The 24,639-nt window shown below is 34.7% G+C and overlaps 1 protein-coding gene across 1 annotated transcript; it reads left to right on the top strand.

The window, feature by feature from the left end:
• LOC110258424 (olfactory receptor 4P4-like) lies at positions 1 to 24,639 on the top strand. Its single transcript, XM_021081691.2, is given in 3 exon segments — positions 1 to 871; positions 874 to 978; positions 24,392 to 24,639. Coding segments are annotated over 3 exon segments (1,224 nt in total).

Genomic DNA, 24,639 nt, shown 5'->3' with positions numbered 1-24,639 from the left:
ATGGAAAACCAGAGAAATATCTCACAGTTCATTCTTTTGGGACTTTCTTATGATCAGAATATACAAACATTTTGCTTTGTGTTGTTCTTATTCTGTTACATTTCCCTGTTGGTAGGAAATCTTCTGATCCTTATATCCATTCGATGCAGTCCTCTTTTCAACCAACCAATGTACTATTTCCTTATCCATTTATCTTCCATGGACATCTGTTATACCTCTAGTGTTACACCCAAATTAATTGGCGACCTGCTATGGGGGAGAAAAAATATTTCTTATGATAATTGCATGTTACAGCTCTTTTCTATGCACTTCTTTGGTGGTATTGAGATCTTCATTCTTACTGCCATGGCTTTTGATCGTTATGTTGCCATCTGCAAACCTCTCCATTACATGATTATCATGAACAGGACAAAATGCAATCTTCTAGTACTGGCTGCTTGGGCTGGTGGAGCAGTCCATTCCATGCCTCAATTGTCTATGGCAATACAGTTGCCTTTTTGTGGCTCTAATGAAATTGATCACTATTTCTGTGATATCTTTCCTTTGCTTAAAATTGCTTGTGCTGATACTTACATCACTGGTATCCTCGTGGTTGCCAATTCAGGAATGGTTGCCTTAGTAACTTTTGTTGTCTTATTTGTTTCTTATGTTATTATACTATTTACCTTAAGAAATCACTCAGCTGAAGGAAGACGTAAAGCCCTCTCTACCTGTGTGTCTCATATCACCGTGGTCATCTTATTTTTTGGACCTTCAATTTTTGATTACCTTAGACCTCCTACTACTTACCCTGAGGATAAAGTATTTGCACTCTTTTACACCATCGTTGCCCCTATGCTCAATCCCTTAATCTATACACTGAGAAATTCAGAGATGAAAAATGCCATGAGAAAAGTTTGGTGTCAAAGATTATTTTTAAAGGAACCATGAAATTGATAAGAAAAGCCTTATACATAGTCAAGTTTATAAAAAGAAAAGGTCTCTGTGTAAATAAAAAAGCAGAAAATATCATATATTTTATAATTTGTCAATATTTGAATGAAATTGAGGAAAATATGTTAGAGATTTAAAGTAAAACTAACACTAATTTATGCTTACAAAAAATTTATAGATCTTGTTAATTTTATTGTGTATTGCAGTGGTGTAGGAAGATTTATCTGCATGGAAAAAAGACAAGCAAAACAAGTAGGACAAAACAAATACGCAACACTAATGATAATTGATTATTAAAAATTCTGTACTTACAGGTAAGGATATAGTGACACATATTAAGTGGTAGTAAATATATTAAATTATAAAATAATATAATAGCTTAAATTTTGATAGAACATAAACATGTGTATTCTCTATCAATTTTCAGAAATTTGTTGTGCAGCAAAAAATCAGCATAGTATACTTTGTTTTAATTTGTTTCAGGAAGGTCAATTCTCCTGACTTCAATTTAAAATAATTACTAAAAAAAAACAATAATTAATAATTCAGGTTGGTTCAAACATAAATACAGTTTCTATCCCAACTATTGCCCAGAATATAAAGCATTTATATAAAACTTACAGAACTGAATAATAAAATGTGTTCACAAATGACCATACCCCTGAAATGATATGAAAATGCCAGTGGATTCATAAACTAAGAACTTTTAGCTGCAATGAGGGAAAAATCGATCAAAAGACAAATAATATGTAATGTTAAGTCAAGCAACGGGTTCCCAGTGTGCCTCATTGCCTTAAGAATCTTAATACAGGGCCTTAGATTACTGTGGAGGTTCTTGTGTGACCCTGGACCAGTGAAGTGGGTTAAAGGATCCAGCATTCCCAGAGCTCCTGTCCTGGTGGCAGCTGTGGCTTGCCTTGGATTCAGTCCCTGACCAAGGAAATTCCATATTCCACAGGGTTAGTGTATATATATATGTAGACATAGACATAGACATCAAAGAAACTAGCTGGGAAATTTTGATAACACAGATGGTAACAACTTTATTCTTAATTGCCAAACTTTGTAAACTACTGAGATTTCCTACTCTAGATAGGTAAATGAATTGTGGTACATCTAGAGAGTGGAATATTATTCAGAGTAAAGCAGAAAATAAACAAGCAATCAATCCATGATAAAAAATGTAGGAAACATAAATACACTTATGTGAAAATGTCAGTCTAAAAAGGCTACCTTTGTACTCCCAAAGCAATAGAAATAAAGGGAAAAATAAACCAATGGGATCTAATCAAACTGACAAGATTTTGCACAGCAAAGGAAACCAAAAAGAATTACAGAATGGGAGAAAATCATTTCAAATGATGCAACAGACAAGGGCTTAATCTCTTGAATATACAAGCAACTTATACAACTCAACAGCAAAAAAGCCAACCACCCAATGGAAAAATGTGCAAAAGACCTGAATAGAAATTATTCCAAGGAAGATGTACAGATGGCCACCAAGCACATGAAAAAATGCTCAACATCCCTGACTACTAGATAAATGCAAATCAAAACTATTATGAGAAACCACTTAACACCAGTCAGAATGACCATCATTAATAAGTCCACAAAATTGGAGTTCCCATGATGGCTCAGTGGTTAACAAATCTGACTAGGAACCATTAGGTTGTAGGTTCGATCCCTGGCCTCGCTCAGTGGGTTGAGGATCCCATGTTGCCATGAGCTATGGTGTAGGTTGCGGATGCTCCTCGGATCCCATATTGCTGTGGCTCTGATGTAGGGTGGTGGCTGCAGCTCTGATTGAACCGCTAGCCTTGGAACCTCCATATGCCATGGAAAGCAGCCCTAGAAATTGCAAAAATACAAAATAAAATAAGTCATATATAACAAATGCTGGAGGGGCTGTGGAGTAAAGGGAACCCTCTGGCTCTGCTTATGGGAATGAAAGCTGATACAACCACTATGGAGAACAGTATGGAGGTATCTTAGAAAACTATGCATAGAACTGCCATATGATCCAACAGTCCCACTCTTGGGAATATATCAAGATGAAACTTTTCTTAAAAATGCATACACACCCACATGTTTATTGCAGCATTTTTCACAGTAGCCAAGAAATGGAAACAACCCAAATGTCCATTGATGGATGATTGGATTAGGAGGATGTGATATATATATACTCAATGGAATACTACTTAGCCATAAAAAAAGAACAAAATAATGCCATTTTCAGCAACATGTATGGAACAAGAGACTCTCCTACAGAGTGGAGTAAGTCAGAAAGAGAAAGGCAAATACAATATGATATCACTTATATCTGGAATGTAATATACAGCACAAATTAAACTTTCCACAGAAAATAAAATCATGGATTTAGAGAATAGACTTGTGGTTGCCTAGGGGGAAGAGGAGGGAATGGGATGGATTGGGAGCTTATGGTTAATGGATGCAAATTATTGCTTTTTGAGTGGTTTAGCAATGAGATCCTGCTGTTAAGCATTGAGAACTATGTCTAGTCACTTATGACAGAGCATGATAATGAGAGAAAAAATAATATAAGCTTGTATGTATAACTGGGTCACTATGCTGTACAGTCGCAAAAAATTTGTATTGGGGAAATAATAATGATAAAAAAAGAAAGAATACATAAATAAGTAAAAAGGCTATCTACTGTATGATTTTAATTATATGACATTCTGAGAAAGGCAAGACAAAGGGAAATGAAAAAGATCTGTGGGTGCCAAGGCTTAGGAGAGAAGGGGTGAAGATTAGGTTTAGAAAAATGATTTTCAAAACTGTGAAATCTTCTGTATGTTACTCTAATTATGGATAATGTCATGATACATGTCAAAACCTATAAAATAGGGAGTTATCTTCATGGCTCAGCAGTTAACAAACCCTAGTAGTAACCATGAGGATGTAGGTTGAATCCCTGGCCTTACTCAGTGGGTTAAGAATCCAGCATTGCCATGAGCTGTGGTGTAGGTCACAGACATGGCTTGTATCCTGCATGGTTGTGGCTGTGGCATGGGCTGGCAGAAGTAGCTTTGACTCAACACCTAGCCTTGGACCTTCCATATGCTACAGGTATGGACGTAAAAGTCAAAAAATAATTAAAAAACTTATAGAATAAATAGCACCAAGATTGAACCATTGTATAAGATATGAATATTAGATAATAAAGCTGTGTCAAAGTAAGTTCCTTTGATTGTAACAAATATGTCATTCTGTTGGGAATTATTATCATTGTGTGGGGACAGGGGTATGTGTAAGCTCTCTATAACTTCCCTTCAATTTTTCTGTAAATCTGAAACCGATTTAAAAAATAAATTTTATTAATTAAAAACATACACTCTGTATTTTTAAATTAAGTTATTAGGCATTTGGTTGTTGAGCTGTTGGTGTTTTTAATATTCTAATATTAGTTCTTATGACATATGTGATTTGCAGATATATTCTCACATTCTGAAGACCAAATTTTCATTTCATTCACAGTCTTTTCAGTTCAATCACCACATGCTTTACTTTTTGATAATGTCTATATTATGTATTGTTTCCTTTACTACTTGTGCATTTCTTCAGTCACTTCTAAGAACCCCTCTCCAAATCAAAGACCATGAGGATTTATCCCTTGTTTTCTTCTAAATATTCTAGTCTTAGCTTTTAAATGTAGGTTTTCAACCCATTTGGACCTAAGTTTTGTTTATTGTGTAAGGCAGGGGTCTATCTTGCCTTTTGTTTCCCCTGTGTGGATAGCCAGATATCCCATAGCCATTGACTGAAGAGATAATCCTTTGCTCCACTGAAAAGTCTTGGCAACTATTTTTGAAAATTAATTGACTATAGATCTACAGGTATATTTCTGGACTCTCAATACTATTTTATTATGACAAATCCATGGAGACATAAATCAGATGATTGTTTGCCAGAAGCTGAAGGAAAGAATAAATAAGTGACTGTTTATTGGATGCCAATTATATTTTGGGGATGAAAATTTGGCAAAATATTGTAAATAGAGTTGAGGGTTGTACAACTCTATGGATGTACTACACGCCACTGAATTAAATGCTCTGGTTAAAATGGTGAATTTATATTATGTGAATGATACCTCAGGAAAAAAATAACTGTCAAGTAAAATTACACTTACCTATTTACAAATGTAAAAAAAATACACACTGTGGCACAATTGGTGTATCAAATCATCTTTGCCACTGAAATGAAGAAAATTCTTCTGAGATACGTTGTCTAGGGAAACAGAAGAAAATTTCATAAAAGGCCTTTTGGAATGCTTACTAGGATTCAAATGAAGATCTTTTAAGAAACAGCAAACATCATGAGGGAGAATATACTAATAGGTTTTTTATGAAAAGGAAGATAGTTAAAATATTGAAAGTGTTTTAGAATATATAAGTGCAACGCCACCATTATGATAATTCTAGAGAATTATCAAAGAAGTATAAAGGGCAGAATGAATTATGAGGGAGGTAAAATGAAGTAGAACTCTTAGAGCAGAGAGGAATTAAACAAATTACCATATCAGCAATTTATGAAGAAAAAGAAAAAATATTAACAGATTTAACATTAGACATGTTCTAGAGTGTTTAATTATTTAGTTGAATAAAACTGTCACTAAAAATTAAGTAATGAAGTAGAAGTTAGGAGAATTAAACAGTAGATTCTTTTTAAAGGAATCATTAATTAGTGATTATTTTGTTTTCATTATCATGTTTTCTTAGTAATGTGTATTTATATTTTTGAGCACTATTAGTGATTAAAAATTATTATTTGAAAACAACATTGACCTAGAACTAGTGACATTTTCTTATAGAAATCTAAATCTAAATTCAATTTAATTGAGAGTTTATATAACACCAAAATATTGCACATATTTAGTACTTCTTAGAGGTTGAAAGCATTTTTCAAATTGAGATATAGTTGACATATACCTATATAATAATTTTTGTACAACATGATTATTGTGTGAAATATCACCACAGTAAGTCTTGTTAACAAGCATCACCCAACATATTTACAATTTTAAAATTTCCTTTCATCGTGATAATAATGTTCAATATTTACTATCTTAATTTAAAATTTCCTTTCATTGTGATAATAATGTTCAATATTTACTATCTTAGCTACCTTCTTAGCAACTTTTTTTTTGCCTTTTTTGGGGGGTGGCATATGGAAGTTGGCAGGCTAGGGGTCAAATTGGAGCTACAGTTGTTGGCCTATACCATGGCCACAGCAATGCTGAATCCAAGATGTGTGTGCAAACTACACCACAGCTCACAGCAATGCAAGATCCCTGACCCACTTAGCAAGGCCAGGTATTGAAATTACATCCTTATGTATACTAGTTGGGTTAATTTCCGCTGAACCACAATGGGAAATCTACTTTGTTGCAACTTACAACTGTGAAATACAGTATTATTAGCTGTAGTCATCATGCTATTAATAGCATACCCACACAAAATTTATTTTATAAATAAAATTTATGACCAGAATTTGCTTTTTTAAAACTCCCATCACCCATTTTGCCATGCCAATACCTCCATCCTCTGGCATTCTATTCTTTTTACCTATGAATTCAAGTTTCTTGGTTTGTCTGTTTTAGATTGAAAATGTAAGTGATATTTTATGGATATTTGCCTTTGACTTTCTTAGTAAAATTCTCTCAAGGTCCATCCATGTGTTGCAAATGGCAGGATATCCTTTTTTATGATTGAATGATACGTATATCACTTTTTTTAATCCATTCATCTGATGGTGGACTCTTTGGTTTCCATGTCGTAGCTATTGTGAATAATGCTGCAGGAAACATGTAAATCATATATTTCTTTGAGGTAATAATTATATTCATATTCTCTTTATTTCCCACAATCCAAACCAGGATACCTCCCTGCAGCACTGTGGTTTCTCAGACAATGCAAGGAGATGACATAGGAGAAAGTCAGCATGACAAAACTCACTTAACAGATGGCCACAGAGTTGGACATCAGGAGTAAACTGATAGTATAAGTGTCTGTTCAGGCAAGTTTTAACAAGGTTCTGCTGAAAGTAAAGAAATAATGAATAATTGCATTTAGACCACAGAAGTGTAAACTCAAGGCCAGAAGAATCTGAGTTGGATCATGTACAAAGAACTCAATCCATGCCACAGCCACCAGAACACCAAAATCAATCACTGTGAGCTTAGAGTCAAGGTTTCCAAAGAAATGCAATGTAAGTACTTGGATCATGCACTCACTGAGAGAGGGGTCTTCTTCACAAGGGTATCCACAATCATTCTAGAGGCTATGGAAGTAGAAAGGAAGGTATCAAAAAAGGATAAGTAGAAAAGGAAGAAGTGCATTGGACTCCCATAAGAAAACCAATCTCTCAGTAATTTTATCTCTTTTTATTAACAGACTGACAAATTGAAATTTATCCTGATCATTCTCATTAAATCACTTTTGTGATGTTTTTGTTGTTTCTTCATTGGTTATATTCATGCTTGTAATAATTTCAGAAAATGTTCAGTTAAACACAAAAATGTACAGAAAAAATAATGTGATTTTTAAATCATTTAAGATACCTGGATATAAGATTTCTTGTATATAAAACTTGTAATAAAACTTCACTAGATAAATGTAGAATATGAAGCTTGGAGAAGTTAGCAATAAGCTCAGAATTTACAAAAGTTATGGAAGAGGATTAAAAGTTATGGAAGTTGATTTTGTATGGAGTTTCTTATAGTTTTGACATATAGAAAAGGAAGATGTTTAATAAATAGTTTAAGAAAAATATTTGGATAGTGTCTCTGCTAATATTGGGTAATTAATTTCTCATAGAACTTTGACATGATGTCTCAGATTTTAAGTCCTATATCATACTAATTAGCTGCAATTAAACTGAAAAATTAGACAAATATAAGGACATATTTCATTTAATATTAATCACCTGATTATTAGAAATATTTAGATAATGGTATTTCCTTTTATATTGAGATGATTACTTCTCTAGAAACAGAATTTGAATCAAAACAACACACCATTCCATTTATTTTACATCTCCATATTTCTATCTCTTTGTTGCTTCCACAATTTCAACCACTTTAGAGTGAGTGCATATTATCTCCTCTTTGCATAATTTCTGTTTTCAATTACATGACAACTTGAGAAAATGGGATCAAGAATATATTCAAAAATAATGATTCTCCCATCTGTCTTGCAATTTCTTTTTTTTTTTTTTTTGTATGCTAACAGTGGTGATCACAATATCATCCTCAAAATTTGGAGTGGGATTTTTAAGACCTCTGGTAGATTAAAAATGTTCATTATCTAAAATGATCTTAAAAACCAAGGTTTGAATTTGTGAATCACTGGATTTGATGGCTTCTAAATAATTTTGTTAAAACTCATTTTATATTTTTTAAAGTAGCCATCCAAAAGGCCCACATATGGTCAGACTAAGGTTGAATGCGAACTACAGTATTTTCATCCCCACTGGAGGTCAGTTAATTCCTCACCATTTTATTAAATAACTCAGAGAATTCATTCCTTCTATTCTATACTCTATTTTGCTTGGCATAAATTATGTCTTAATATAGTGCAGAAGACATGAATATATGAATTGTTCATCCATTCATGAATGAAACATATAAACAGAATGCTGACAATATTCCCTAGAGCTAATATCTCTTCTATATTTTTAAAAATTGACTTTATTGACTTTCTAAAAAAATTATGAAATATGTACTGCTGGAGTCCAGCTCCACCAGCCAGGGAGTGCACACGCTGTCAGGGATGGAGGGTGTCGGCAGATGCACAAGGAGATAGCCTCTTTGCCCCTTCTTTCAGGGCGCTGAACTGCTCGAATTTTATTGGCATAGGTGATTATTTATACACTTTATTTGTAGATTACATCATAGTTTCCAGATTTTATGGTACAATAGATATACATTATGTTCTAAAAATTTTTTAACAAACCAAAATTAATGGGCACAAAACATCATGTGTAAATGGATAAAAAACATTATGTGGAAAAAACATCATGTGAATATAAGGAGATTCAGTACAAAGCATCTTGTGTTTACTACCTATTATTATGTTAAGTCAATCGTTAACACCAGAAAAGTCACAAACATAAGAATCTAACATTAACAAAATTCATTTTAAATTAAAACCTAGGGTAAAACTTCAAAGTATTATGGCAAGGGGACAGAATAAGAAATTATTTTTATTTCTAAATCAACCAATTTATTAAAACGTAAAAGTTTTCCAGGAAATTAAAAACAAGATTTATTACTATTATGTTTTTCCATCAAGAATAATGTATGTCTAACCGATTCTAACCTGTTGTACATTCCACAATTACCTGACTCTGAGACCTATTTTTACTTGTAACAAACTAATGAATTCCACCAAGGTGAAACCCTTATTTATTATTGTTCCAATCATATTATTATTCAAATTTTATTGAGTCACAAATCAATATAGGAAAATAACAAGGAATAACAAACAAATAACAGGAAAGACTGAATAATAAGCAAATAACAGGAAAGATTGAATTTTCCAAGAAATAGTTTCCATTCTTGCGCTGCTAAGTAGTGCCTTCGTTTTGTTGTCATTAGGTCAGCAGGTAAGCCTTATTGTCTTCTAGGACCTGTCCTTGGAATTGCACCATACAGGCAGGTATTTCCTTGTTCAGGAACCTTCCCTCAGAATTGCACCATTCAGACAGGCCTTTATCCCTATCCAGAGCTAGCCCTTAGAATTGTACCATTCAGGCAAGTTCCCTTCTTCAGCTCCTTGGATCTTCATGGCTCCCTGCAATGTACAAGCAGATGTACTAGGGAAATTCCATATTTTGACACTATAGTGAGGTACAGATTTTAAAGTGTTCAAAATATTTTAGCTATTTAAAATTTTGTAAATGGAACATTTGTTGTTAATCAATATAATATGATAATAACAATAACAAATTATTATAGAGTGGTCTAATTTTTAATCCATTGGTATCTAACAGAATTTTTAATTCAATTGATGAAAAAGTTGAAAATTTTTATTGTCATAACTATTTCACATTTACCTTCACAACAGAGTGGTAAAATAAAACATATCATGAAAAACAATTATATCATCAGGCATTATTTATGTCAATGCTTGGTAAATTTTACATTATTATGCTTTTTGCTAAATTTTTTTAAGTTTATATTATTATTTTCATGACACTAGTTATGTCCTCAGATTTTTTTACTTTTCAGATATTCATAAACTGAAATATATGGAAAGTGAGAACAATGTCTCAAAAATTTATCCTTTTGGGATTTTCTCATGAGAACATACAAATATTTTGCTTTGTACTCTTCTTAGTCTGCTATGTTTCTCTGTTGGTAGGAAACATTCTGATTCTTATCTCCACTTGATGCAGTTCTCTTTCTAACCAAACAGTGTACTATTTTTTCAGTCATTTATCCTTTATGGACATCTACTATACCTTCTGTGTGACACCCAAAATGATAGATGACTGTTGGTGAAAAGAAATACCATCTCATATGATAAGTGCATGTTACAAGTATTTGTTATACATGTCTCTGGAAGTAATGAGGTCTTCATCCTTATAGTCATGGCCTTTGATTGCCATCTGCAAGCCTCTCCACTATACGATTTTCATGAACAGGACAATGAGCAATCTTCTAATCTTAAATGCTTGGGCTGGTGGGGTTGTCCACTCCTTTCCTCAATTCTCTCCAGCAATAAAGTTTCCCTACAGTGATCCTAATGAAATAGGGCACTATTTTTGTAATATTTTTCCTTTGCTGAAAGGTGCCTATTTTGATACCTACATTGCTGGTGTCTTTGTAGTTGTCAAATCAGGACTGGTTACCTTAGTGACATTTATGGTTTTATTTTTTCATATGTCATTATATTACTCACTTTAGGAAATCATTCAGCTGAAGGAAGACACAAAGCCCTCTCCACCTGTCATTCTCATATAACTCTAATAGTTTTATTTTTTGCATCTTCAATTTTTTTTCTACTTTATACTTCCCACCACTTTTCCTAAGGATAAAGTATTTGCACTGTTTTACTTCACCATCATTCCTATGTTTACTCCTTTAATTTATATTCTAAGAAATTCAGGGATAATAATAGATGTTTCTCCAAAGAAGACATACAGATGGACAATAAGTGCAGAAGAAAAAAAAAGCTAAACATCACCGATTATTAGAGAAAGACAAATCAAAACTACGTTGAGGTACCACCTCACACCAGTCAGAATGGCCATCATTAAAAAGTCCACAAGTAAGAAATGCTGGAGAGGGTGTGGAGAAAAGAGAACCCTCCTACACTGTTGCAGGGAATGTAAATTGGTACATCTACTATGGAAAACAATATGGAGGTACCTCAGGAAACTAAATATAGAACCAGCATATGACCCATCAATCCCACACTTGGGCATATATCTGGAGAAAACTTTTCCTTGAAATAGACACATGCACCTGTATGTTCATTGCAGCACTATTCACAATACCCAAGACATGGATACAACCTAAATGTCCATTGACAGATGATTGGAGTAGGAATATGTAGTATATATATACACAATGGAATGCTGCTCAAACATAATAAAGAACAAAATAATGCCATCTGCAGCAACATGGATGGAACTAGAAACTCTCCTGCTGAATGAGGTAAGTCAGAAAGAGAAAGACAAATACCATATGATATCACTTATACCTGGAATCTAATATATAGCATGAAAGAACTCTTCTACAGAAAAGAAAATCATGGACTTGGAAAATAGAGTTGTTGTTGCCAAGGGGGAGGGAGAGGGAGTGGGATAGACTGGGCATTTGTGGGTAACAGACGCAAACTATTGCCTCTGGAATGGATGAGCAATGAGATCCTGCTCTATAGCACTAGGAATTACAGTCACATATTGTGGAGCAGGATAATGTGAAAAAAAGAATATGTATATGTATACATATATGTGTGTGTGATTGGGCCACCTTTCATTGAAGTAGAAAACTGACAGATCAGTGTAAACCAGCTATAGTGGAAAAAATAAAAATCATTAAATCAAAATTTAAAAAAGAAAAAGATGATCAGGTACATATAAAATAGGAGAGGTATAAAAATAACTCACATTTTTCCACTGGTATTATTTTATGAGTGGTGGAAATAAGAGTTCAAGATTCATAGTAGGTACTAAACAAATACTAATTATGCTATAAAAACTGAATTGGAAATGTAGTTAATTTGTGGGATTTTGAGACTGTGTTAGCAGGGGTATATGCATAAAAATGACTCAGGATATATCAATGAAGGCAAATGTATGTGAGTAGTTAACACCGATATGTAAAAACCATTTAATTATAATTCTATTATAAAATCCAGGTTTTATCCTATGTTCATCATCAGTGACTAACACTGGAGGAAAAGAGTGATTGGTTTCACAGTGCAAACCAGGAGTTTCATCTTCAGCCTTCATTTACTGTTTTAATTTGAACACATTTATTAAATTTTTTTGTAATGACACTTTTTATTTTTATTAATTTATTTTTTTTTATTTTTTCCCAACACATTTTTTTCCACATTACAGCATGGGGACCTAGTTACACATACATGTATACATATTTTTTCTCCCATTGTTATGCTCCATTGTAAGTATCTAGACATAGTTCTCAGTGCTACACAGCAGGATCTTATTGTTAATCTACTCCAAAAGCAATAGTTTGCATCTGTTAACCCCAAGCTTCCAATCCATCTCACTCCCTCCCCTCCCCTCCCCCCAAGCAACCACAAGTCTATTCTCCAAATCCATGATTTTCTTTAATATTGAGATTTTAGATTTTCCATTTTTAAATAAACTTCTGAGTATAAAAATGTTAATAGTACATGGAATTGAAAAGATACAGTAAGAAAGCCTACAGAAGATAACCATAAATGCTTAAGCTTTGGAATCATGACGTGTAAATAATTAAATATTTACATCATCAATGATAAAACTTTCTATGCTTATAACTAAGCAATTTATCTTATGTATCTAATCCTTCCTCCTTTCTTAGTCAGACCCCACTTAACTTAATCATGGGCAACATAAATTCCCTGGGAGTTATGAAGCCTTTTTAACGAACACAAGCAATCCCTGATTTACTCCAACTCACTTTTTATCACCTTTTCTGAAATTACAACATTACATGAAATTTCCATAAGTTTATCCACAGCTAGTTTGTGGCAGAGCTGAGCTTTGAACTGAGGCGCATCTGACTATTCTGCTCATCTCTGATCTTTCCACTATGTGCTGCTGCCATTAGGTAGCAAGTTAATATAAAACAGCACTCAGCATTCAACATTCTCACTAAAAAATAAAAGCATAATATATAATATATGTTTTGATGAAAGTAGAGCATACTATTTATAAAAACATGGTGCAAAAAGAGCAAATGAAAGGTGATTATTTTCCATGAACACAGACATAAAAATCTTAAAGAAAATATTAACAAACCAGATCCAGCAATTAAAAATAATAAAATAAAATAATACATCACAACCAAGTGAGGATCACACAAACAATGCAAGGCTAGTTCAATGATTGAAAAACTATCAGTGTGATTCACATATTAACAGACTGAATAAAGGACAACATATAATCGTATCCACAGATATAGAAAAAGTTACTAACAAAATTCAACATACTTTCATGATAAAAACCCACAGTAATCTAGGAATAAATGAAATTCCTTGGCCGAATACAACTATCTATGAATAATCAGTAGCCTAACACAATATTTAATGGTGAGAGAGACTGTTTCCCTCCATGATGTACAACAAGGAAAGGATATCCTTTCTCACCACTTGTTATTCAACCAATGTTGGAAGTTTTATATATTATAATAAACAAGAAAAAATTCAAGTCATACAAATTAAAACAAACAAAATATGCTTATTTCTAGGCAACACAACTGCTTGTGTTACTATCCCAAAGAAATTATAAAAATTTGAAATAAGAAGTGAGTTTACCAAGTTCATAGAATACACTGTTCACATACAAAATTGACTGTATTTCTATATATGAGAAATGTAAAAATGAAATCCAAGACGAAGTTATATCCTATCTGCTTAAGTGAAATATATGCAAAATGATAATGAAATAAATCAAAAATTTTAATAAGTGGATAGATATACATTGCTTTTAGTTAGAATATTCAATTTTATTGATATAAATTTCACTAATATGTGGAATCTAATAAAAATGATATAAAATAACTTATTCACAAAACATAAATATGAGTTGCTGCCATGGCTCAGCAGTTAATGAATTACATTAGTGTCCATGAGGATTCAGATTTGATCCCCGGCCTTGCTCAATGGATTAAGGATCTTGCATTCCAGTGAGCTGTGGTGCAGGCCAGCAGCTACAGCTGCAACATGACTCCTAGTCTGGGAACCTCCATATATCTTGGGTGCAGACCTAAAAAAATTAAAATTCCATAAACTTACTCAAAGATTTTGAAACCAAATTTATGGTTACCAAATGGAAAACATTGAGGGGAGACAAAAATTTGGAATTTGGGATTGACATATACACACTGCTATATACAAAATAGGTAAATAACAAGGACTTATTATATAGCTCAAGGAAATATATTCATTGATCTCTGGGTAGCCTATTTGGGGAAAAAAACCTGAAAAACAATGTATATATGTTCTTGTATGTTTGATTCACTTTGTTGTACATCTGAAATTAATGCAACATTGTAAGTCACCTATATTCCAATAATTTTATATATGTAAAGATTTCATAGATATGTATATAAATATTTCAATTTCTCCAGTTCGATGTTCAGATTCAGTAAAATCACACTCAAAATTCCAGCAAGCTTTTTTTTTTATATCAACCATATGATGCTCAAATTCATATGAAAAGGCAAAGCTGCTCTATAAATAATTCCAAAAAAATATTTAAAACGATGTTGGAGGACTCATCACACATTTTCAAGACTTACTGTAAAGTTACAGTAATCAAGACCATGTCGTATTGGGGAAAACCTATACAAATGCATCTATCGAAGAGAATAGAGAACCTAAAAATAAAGCCATACAAATGATGCCAAGTGATTTTTGACCAAAGGAAATAGCAATTTGATGTGTAAAGGATTGTCTTTTTTAACAAATTGTGCTGGAACTGGATGTCCATGCTGCAGAAAATGAACTTAGACCCACATTCTGAAGATCATATAAAAAGTAGTTCAGAATCCATCAGAGTGATAAAAATGTTTTTCAAGATGTTTTCAAAGAACTCCAGAATACATACTTAGGTGACTTTTGATAAGAGAGAAGAGAATTCCCCCATAGAGGGGAGAATGAGTTTTTTGAGTAAACAAGAACAGCTAGAACAAAGGGGAGGGTGTAGATGGTAATATGTTAGAAAGATAAGAGAACAGAGGATCCCATGGAAAAATGCTGATATCTGAAGAGATAAAGACACTACTGAATCAAGATTAGGGTGATATCTAGAAGGCAAAGATAGAAGGTTTGGGGAAAAATTTTACTTGGATTATATGAAACAGATGATCATAAGGAGTTCTCCCAGAATCCTTTTGTAATTTATACTTAGAGGCCAAACATACTTAGAGCTTGTGTTAATTTTCAGTACTTTGGATTATAATCTTAGTTATATGTATACTTTTATTATTGTAACCCTTTAAACATTAAATAAGATACTCAAAGTAATACTGTAACTTCCTATATAACTATCTCAAAGGGAAAAAAAAGCCCTCTATACTTTTGAAGGCAAACATTCTTTATCCTGTAAATGTAATTAACCTCTGTCTCTGGAGAATCACTTATTTCTGTTGAACATTTCTATACCCCAGTTTCATCTGTGTGATGGGATTGTTAATAGTATCTATTCCATAGGTTTTCTGTAAAGATAAATAAGCTAAAATCTATCAATTCTCACATACCCAACATAGAGCATATGTTTACTAAATATTTGTTTCTAATAGTGGAGCTTACAGAGCAGAGCAGAAGCAAGCATTAGATTTGAACATAGATGTAAAAAAGAGGACAGACTATTGAAAATGATATAAGATTACTGTAAAATTACAATATGTTCTGTTCCATTGTTATCAAACAATTTTTACTAAGCCTTTTGTAAACATAGGGACTCATGAAAGTTTTCTATGTAGGTAACTTTACAGAAAAAAAATCACCTTAACTGGAAGTACATTAAAGAATGCACATTTTCTTTGTTGCCATGAGACTGTGATAAAAGCACTAGATGGGGGTGGATGAAGATGGTTTCTTGGATGAAGATGCTTTCTTAACATAAGCACCAGAACTATATTTTTCCTTATCACATAGCAAGGATAAAAGAACCTCAAACTGCAGAAATAGATCTCAGTCTTTAAGGACTTAATAATGATATTCTAATAACATGCTGCAGAGTTATCTCTTTTTTCCAGGGCACTTCTAATCCACTTGTTGAGTTTCTCTGGTACCTTGGATCTAAAAGGACACTAACTTGTAAGTTGATTACCTGCAGACATATAAATAATTAACTTCAACTAAATAAGCAATTCTGTGGGAGAAACATATGCAGCTTCAGTATCTAAACTTTACCTAAGTTTTTACTGAGTTTTGAGCCAAAAAAAAAAGCCCTTAGGAATGATAAGGAGATATAAATATAGAGTCTATAAAAACTTGGGGAAGGAGGCAAGATGGTGGAAGAGTAGGGGGACATTCTCACCCTCTCCCAAAAACACAACAAGAAAACCACAGCTACATGTAAAATGAGTTACACAGAACAGCAACTAAATGCTGGAAGAAGAACGTAAACAATAATGCCAAGAATCTCATGACATAACTGGGTAAATCAAGAGAAAAGAGGAGAGTGAGAGAAGGGGAATCAGGACCAGACGGATGCTCTGGAAAGGGAACTGTGAAGGAGAAAGGGAACCCACACCCTAGAAAGTCACCTAATCAATGGAAAGATCAACCAAGTTGGAGGGATCTCCAGATGCCAAGAAGAGCACAGTAGTAGGCCTGAGATTTGAAAAGCAGAGTGAGATCCAAACAGATCATCTGAACTACTGGCACAATCACCAAAAACTGAGACACTTGGGTGGGGGCTGGGCACTGAGACTGAGGCTCTGGAGGTTGGTCCACAGGAGCAGGCTGGGGTTTGTGGTGTGGAGACAGCATGGGGGACTAGGAAGCAGTGCATTGTGGGTGGAGGGAGCAATATGCTAAGGGATGGGAGTGGAAAACCACAACAGAGGGAACATGGTAGAAGATCTGGACCCACAGGAGAGAAAAGGTGCCAGTGTTAGGAAGGGGAGAAGAGGAGAGGCGGGCCCCAATAGAATACTCTTTGTGCCCCAGTGAGTGCACTTGCCCATCAGCTAGCAGAAAGCAGTCCTTCTCAGTGCTCCCCTGTTACCCCATGAGTACCTGACCAGAGGCCACCTGCTATCCTGGAAGGCTGGCCTCACCACTTACAGGAAGACGTTCACCTCCAGGGCTTTCCCCAGCCTAGCCTGCCCACCTCTGTAGTGGCTATGCTCCTAAAGAGCAGAACCCGCAGGAAGAGCTCCTGGGCCCAGAAACACTAGGGCAAGCTCTGCCTGGCTATGGGAAGTCTGTCTCCATCATGGGGAAATCCTGCCAGTTCTGACTGCCCAGGGGGAGCACTGCTTTGTCTCCCAGCAGCCAGGCTAGCCACTCCCACCCTCTGGAGGCTCTGTACTCCTGCAGAACAGCTGCCCAGCACCTCCTGCCCCCCGGTAGAGTTTCATGACATCAAAACATGAGGGAAAGCTCCACTCAGCCACAGGAAGTCTGCCTCCATCATGGGGCAGGCCTGTCAGTTCTGGCTGCCCTGGGGAAGCACTCCTTTGTCTCCCAGAGGCCTGGCTAGCCCCAGCCACCCTCAGGAGGTGCTTAGGTTCCGTGGAGCAGCTTTCCACAACTGCCAACACTCTGGAACAACTCTGAGGCCCAAAAGCACTGGGACAAGGTTTGCCCAGCCATGTAAAGGTTTGCCCAGCCATGCTTCCATGATGGGAAAGTCCTGCCAGTCCCATCTGTCTTGGGGAAGTGCTCCTTTGCCTCCCAGTGGCCTGGCTAGCCCCACCTTCCCTAATGCCTCAAAGAAGACTGGCTAACTACACCAGCCCTCAGGAAACACTCCACATCAGTGCCTGGACAATTTCTGCCTGACCATCGGGAATGCAATTCCACCATGAAAAAAGAAAATATCAAGCAAAATAAAGAAGCTCAGAAACCATTCCCAGTTAAACAAACAGGAGAACTCACCTAACACAGTCAACAATGAAACAGAGCTCTGCACTCTGATAGACTTGAAGTTCAAAAGGGAGATAGTGAAAATACTGAAGGAATTAAGAGAAGATATGAAAAGTTATGAAGACTCCCTCAGAAAGGAACTAGAAAATATAAGGAGGAGCCAAGAAAAACTAGAACATTCATTTGCAGTGATACAAACTGAGCTAAGGGCAGTAAAAACCAGAATGAATAATGCAGAAGAATGAATTAGTGATGCAGAAGATAGAAAAATGGAAATCACCCAATCTGGTCAGCAGACAGAAAAACAAATGAAAAAAAAAAAAAAGAAAAGCAATATAAGAGACCTATGGGATAATATACAGCAGGCCAATTTATGCATAATAGGAATTCTAGAAGGAGAAGAAAAAGATAAGGGGATTGAAAATATATCTGAAGAAATTATCAGTGGAAAATTTCCAAATCTAAAGGATACCATTTTCAAGACACAGGCAGCACAGAGGGACCCAAATAAGTTGAACCCAAATAGACCCACACCAAGACATATTATAATAAAAATGGAAAAAGTTAATGTTAAAGAGAGGATCCTAAAGGCATCAAGAGAAAAGCAAAGTGTCAATTATAAGGGAACCCCCATAAGGCTATCAGGTGATTTCTCTACAGAATCTCTTCAGGCCAGGAGGGAATGGAAAGAGATATTTAAGGTGATGAATGGAAAAAAAAATATGTAACCTAGGACACACTATCCAGCAAGAATATCATTTAAAATAGAAGGGGAAATAATTTTTTTTCCAACAAACAACAGCTAAAAGAATACAGCAATACAAAACCCATTCTAAAATAAATATTGAAATGGCTTCTCTAAATAAAAAACAAAAACAAAAAGAAGAGCAGGAACTAAGATGGAGGAAACTACAATCAGAGAGCAGTCACTCAAATAAGTCAGGATACAGCTCTAATCATGAACATGATTAAAAGAAAATAAAATTTAAAAAGAGACATAAAAATAATTAAATGTGGGCAAGTGAAGTAAGGAAATGAATATAGACTTTTTTTAATTTTATTTTTTTAATTTTATTATGGTAATGAAGTGTTTGAACCTACAGGACTGTCAGGCAGAACACACACAATTATAGGAAGGGGTTAACATACTTAAAAACAGGGCAAGCACAAATCAAAACCAAACATTACATTCACAAAAAATTAAAAGAAAAATACTTAAGCACAAAATAATTGAAGACCATCCAACCAAAGAAAATAAAAAAGAAAGGAAGAATGGAGAATCATAGAATCAACTGGAAAATGAGGTTTAAAATGGTGATAAATAATCACCTATCAATTATCATCTTAAATGTCAATGGACTGAATGCTCCAATCAAAAGAAACAGAGTAGCTTATTGGATAAAAAAGGAAAAACCTTCAATCTGCTGTCTACAAGATACTCACCTTAGGAGTTCCCATCATGGCACAGTGGTTAACGGATCTAAGAAACATGAGGTTGTGGGTTCGATCCTTGGCCTTGCTCAGTGGGTTAACGACCCAGCATTGCTGTGAGCTGTGGTGTAGGTCACAGATGTGGCTCAGATCCTGCGCTGCTCTGGCTCTGGTGTAGGCTGGCAGCTACAACTTCGTTTGGACCCCTCGCCTGGAAACCTCCATATGCCATGGAAATGGCCCAAAAAAAAGGCAAAAAAAAAAAAGAAGAAAGAAACTCACCTTAGGAAAAAGGACACCTATAGATTGAAAGTGAGGGGGTGGGAAAAATATTTTATGTCAATAGACATGACAGGAAAGCAGGAGTTGCAATACTCATATCAGAAAAAATATACTTTAAAACAAAGGCCATAAAGAAAGACAACGAAGGACACTATTAAATGATTAAAGTATCCGTTCAAGAAGAGGATATTACTATGGTCAACTTATATGTCCCAAATACAGAAGCACTCAGATACATACAACAAATATTAACAGACATGAAGGGAGAAATTGATGGGAATACAATCATAGTAGTAGACATTAACACCCCACTCAGATCAACGGACAGATCCTCTAGACAGAAAACCAATAAAGCAACAGAGATCCTAAAGGAAACAATAGAAAAGTTAGACTTAATTGACATCTTCAGGACACTATATACAAAAAAAAAAAAAAACACCGGAATACATATTCTTCTCAAGTGCACATGGAACAGTCTCAAGAATTGATCACATATTGGGGCACAAAGCTAACCTCAACAAATTTGGGAGCATAGAACTAATTTCAAGTATCTTCTGTGACAACAATGGCATGAAACTAGAAATCGACCACAGGAAAAGAAATGAAAAAAAAAAAACCTATTACATGGAGACTAAATAACATGTTACTAAAAAACCAATGGGTCAATGAGGAAATCAAGAAGGAAATTAAAAAATACCTCAAGACAAACGATAATGAAGGCACAACCTCTCAAAATCTATGGGATGTCACAAAAGCAGTGCTCAGAGGGAAATTCATAGCGATACAAGCCTTCCTTAAAAAAGAAGTAAGATCTCAAATTGAAAACTTAACCCACCACCGAGACAAATTAGAAAAAGAAGAACAAAAAAGACCTAAAGTCAGCAGAAGGAAGGAAATCATAAACACCAAAGAGGAAATCCATAAAATAGAAATTCAAAAACAATAGAGAAAATTAATAAAACCACGAGATGGTTCTTTGAAAATGTTAACAAAATTGACAAACCTCAGGCTAGACTCACTAAGAAGAGGAAAGAAAAACCCAAATAAACAAAATTAGAAATGAAAAAGGAGAAATCACCACGGATACTGCAGAAATACCAAAAAACAACAAAAACAAAATAGAATTCTGTAAACAACTATATGGCAACAAGTTTGACAATCTGGAAGAAATGGACAACTTTCTAGAATCTTACAGCCTGCCAAAACTGAATCAAGAGAAATAGAACTGAAGGGACTGATCACTAGAAATGAAATTGAATACATCATAAAAAAATTCCCTACAAATAAAAGCCCAGGACCAGATAGCTTCATAGGTGAATTCTACCAAACATAAAAAGAGAATCTTGTTCCCATCCTCCTTAAACTTTTTCAAAAGGTTGTGGATGAAGGAACACACCCAAAGACATTCTATGATGCCACCATCACCCTAATTCCAAAACCAGAGAAAGAAACCATCAAAAAAGAAAACTATTGGCCAATATCTTTGATGAATATAGATGCAAAAATTCTCAAAAAATTTTAGCCAACCGAATCCAACAACATATCCAAAATATCATACACCATGATGAGCTGGGGTTTATCCCAGGTTCAAAAGGATGGATCAACATTCGCAAATCAATCAATGTCATAGACCACATTAACAAAAGAAATGTCAAAAACCACATGATTATCACAATAGATGCAGAAAAATCACTTGACAAAGCACAACATCCATTCATGATATAAACTCTCACCAAAATGGGTATAGAGGGAAAATTCCTGAACATAATCAAAACCATTTATGACAAAACCACAGCAAATATAGTACTCAATGGAGAAAAATTTAAAGCCCTCTCACTCAAATCTGGAACAAGATATAGATGCCCACTCTCACCATTGCTATTCAACATAGTATTGGAAGTCCTAGCCAAAGAATCAGACAACCATAGGAAATAAAAGACATCCAAATAGGAATTGAAGAGATAAAATTGTCACTGTATGCAGAAGACATGATACTATACATAGAAAAATTGTCATACTACCCAAAGCAATCCACAGATTCAATGCAATCCCTGTCAAATTACCCATGACATTTTTCACAGAACTACAACAAACAAACCAAAAATGTGTATGGAACCACAAAAGACCCAGAATTGCCAAAGCAATTCTGAGGGAAAAAATCAAGCAAGAGACATAACTCCTCCAGACTTCAAGCAATATTACAAAGCCACTGTCATCAAAACAGTGTGGTACTGGTACCAAAACAGACATTTGGACGAATAGAACAGAATAGAGAACCCAGAAATAAACCCTGACATCTATGGTCAATACATCTTTGACAAAGGAGTCAATAATATAAAGTGGGGAAAATAAAGTCACTTCAGAAAGAATGGCTGGGAAAACTGAACAGCTGCATGCAAATCACAGAAACCAAAACACCCCCTGACACCATGCACAAAAATAAACTCAAAATGGCTGAAAGACTTAAATATAAGACAAGACACCATCAAACTCCTGGAAGAGAACATAGGCAAAACATTCTCTTACATCAACCTCATGAATATTTTCTCAGGTCATTCTGCCAAGGCAACAGAAATAAGACCAAAACTAAACCAGTGGAACCTAATCAAACTGACAAATTTTGCACAGCAAGAGAAACCAAAAAGAAAACTAAAAGACAACTTACAGAATGGGAGAAAATAGTTTCAAATGAAGCAATGGACAAGGGCTTAATCTCTAGAATATACAAGCAACTTATACAACTCAACACCAAAAATCCAATCACCCAATGGAAAAATGTGCAAAAGACTTGAATAGACATTTTTCAAGAAAGATATATACATGGCCACCAAGCATGTGAAAAAATGCTCAACATCCCTGTAAATCAACATGTAAATCAAAAATACCATGAGATACCACCTCACACCAATCAGTATGGCCATCATTAATAAGTCCATAAATAACAAATGCTGGAGGGGGTAGAGAAAAGGGAACCCTCCTGCACTGTTGGTGAGAACGTAAGCTGGCACAGACACTATGGAGGACAGTATGGAGTTACCTTAGAAATCTATACATAGAAACTCCATATGAACCAGCAGTCCCACTCTTGGGCATATATTCACACATACTTTTCTTAAAAAAGACATGTTTTTGCAGCACTATTCACAATAGTCAAGACATGGAAACAACCCAAATGTCTAGTTTTTCTTTAATTAACAGTGAACTTTTTATATTACAACTGCTTTTTTTCCCTTTTTATTTTATTTTTCTGCAAAAAATTTCTATTGGCTCTTTCCTTAGCTCTAGGGAACAGCTCCTCAGAGTTATCTGAGAAGCTGTCTCCCTCACTTATTTCTCTCTCTGCTAAATAAAATATTATTCTCAACTTTTTAGTTGTGCATTATTCTTTTCAGTCATCAAGGTTTTTCTTATATCTGTAAAATAAAACGTTAAATAACTAGGAGTTCTTTCAATAAGAAATCATAAGTCATAATCATTCTAATCAGTTAATTAACTTTCCTATGGAATTAATTCTTGTTCTGGTTGATCTTAGCTTAGTAATTTAAAGTTTTTTTTAGAAAAAGGAAAATAAATCAATGACTAGCCATGCATTATAGAAGAAATAAAATTGTCATGGCCAAAGATCTGATGAGAATTTATTTAGATGGAATAGTAATGGAATTATATTATTTCTGTGACAATATTGTAGGATGGTAACTGGAAATATGACTGACACTATCCAGAAGTAGTCAAATGTTACTTATATATAACACACACTTATAGTACATGAACATGCACACAGAAGCAGGGATTTATAATCTTTATTAAAATGTTTAGCCTTGTGTCAGATGCAAAACTCATGAGTTTATACAAGAATAGTTGGACTCAAATTATTTTCGGGTAGATAGAACTAGTTAAATGTATTTGTTTAGATGGCCAAAACTTTTTTTAAAAATATTTGAGGAGAATGGTTTTAAAAGTTTTGCACATGATAGGTAATTTTAAGTGGGTTGTGGACTAAACTTAGCAGTATAATCCAATAAATTATTTGTGGAAATGGTCCAAAATATTTTCACAAAGGGCTTAGAATGGGACGGTCTGTGCATTTTAAGGACCTTGGCCAAAGCTATTTCTTTACTATCAGTGTTCATTTAGTCCTCGTGCTGGCTTTTTTTTTCCAACCTGTCCTTACCACAGGTATAATATGATATTTATTCAGGATGAGAGCTTTCTTAAATCAATTTAGATATAAAAGGCCAAATCTTTAAAGATGTACATATTTAATGTGACTTAAAACTGGTAAGCCTATCTAGTAGCTTAAAATCAATACACCTTTGTATAGTTTAACTATAGAAGCAAGAGACCTCCCCAAATAAGGGCAGAATACATGGCATCATCCCCCACATCCAGAGTTCCTCCAAAAGAAATCTGAAGAATACAAAAATCTTTCTGTGTCTCTGCCACAGAACTGCAAGTCTGTGATGACAGGTTGGTGATACCAGGATTGGCTTTTTCTGGAATTAACAAGGCAATGAAAATTGGAGTGACTGTGTTCCCCTATGAACAAAAACCCCTTTGTAAGACTAACTTCCCTGACAACTGGCATGTTCAGACAAGAGAAATCCACCTGTTACTTCATGACTGTCCCCAACCAGCTAGGCAGCTTCCTGATGAAAGCCTGTCAACCTGCACAGTCAGCTGGCAGAATCCCTAG

Source organism: Sus scrofa, chromosome 10, assembly GCF_054392235.1.
Source record: "Sus scrofa isolate SSC_HxYL_T2T_F1_AM1 chromosome 10, Sscrofa_HxYL_maternal_Yorkshire_Landrace_v2.0, whole genome shotgun sequence".
NCBI classification, from domain to species: domain Eukaryota; kingdom Metazoa; phylum Chordata; class Mammalia; order Artiodactyla; family Suidae; genus Sus; species Sus scrofa.
This window is presented reverse-complemented; position numbering and strand designations above follow the sequence as displayed.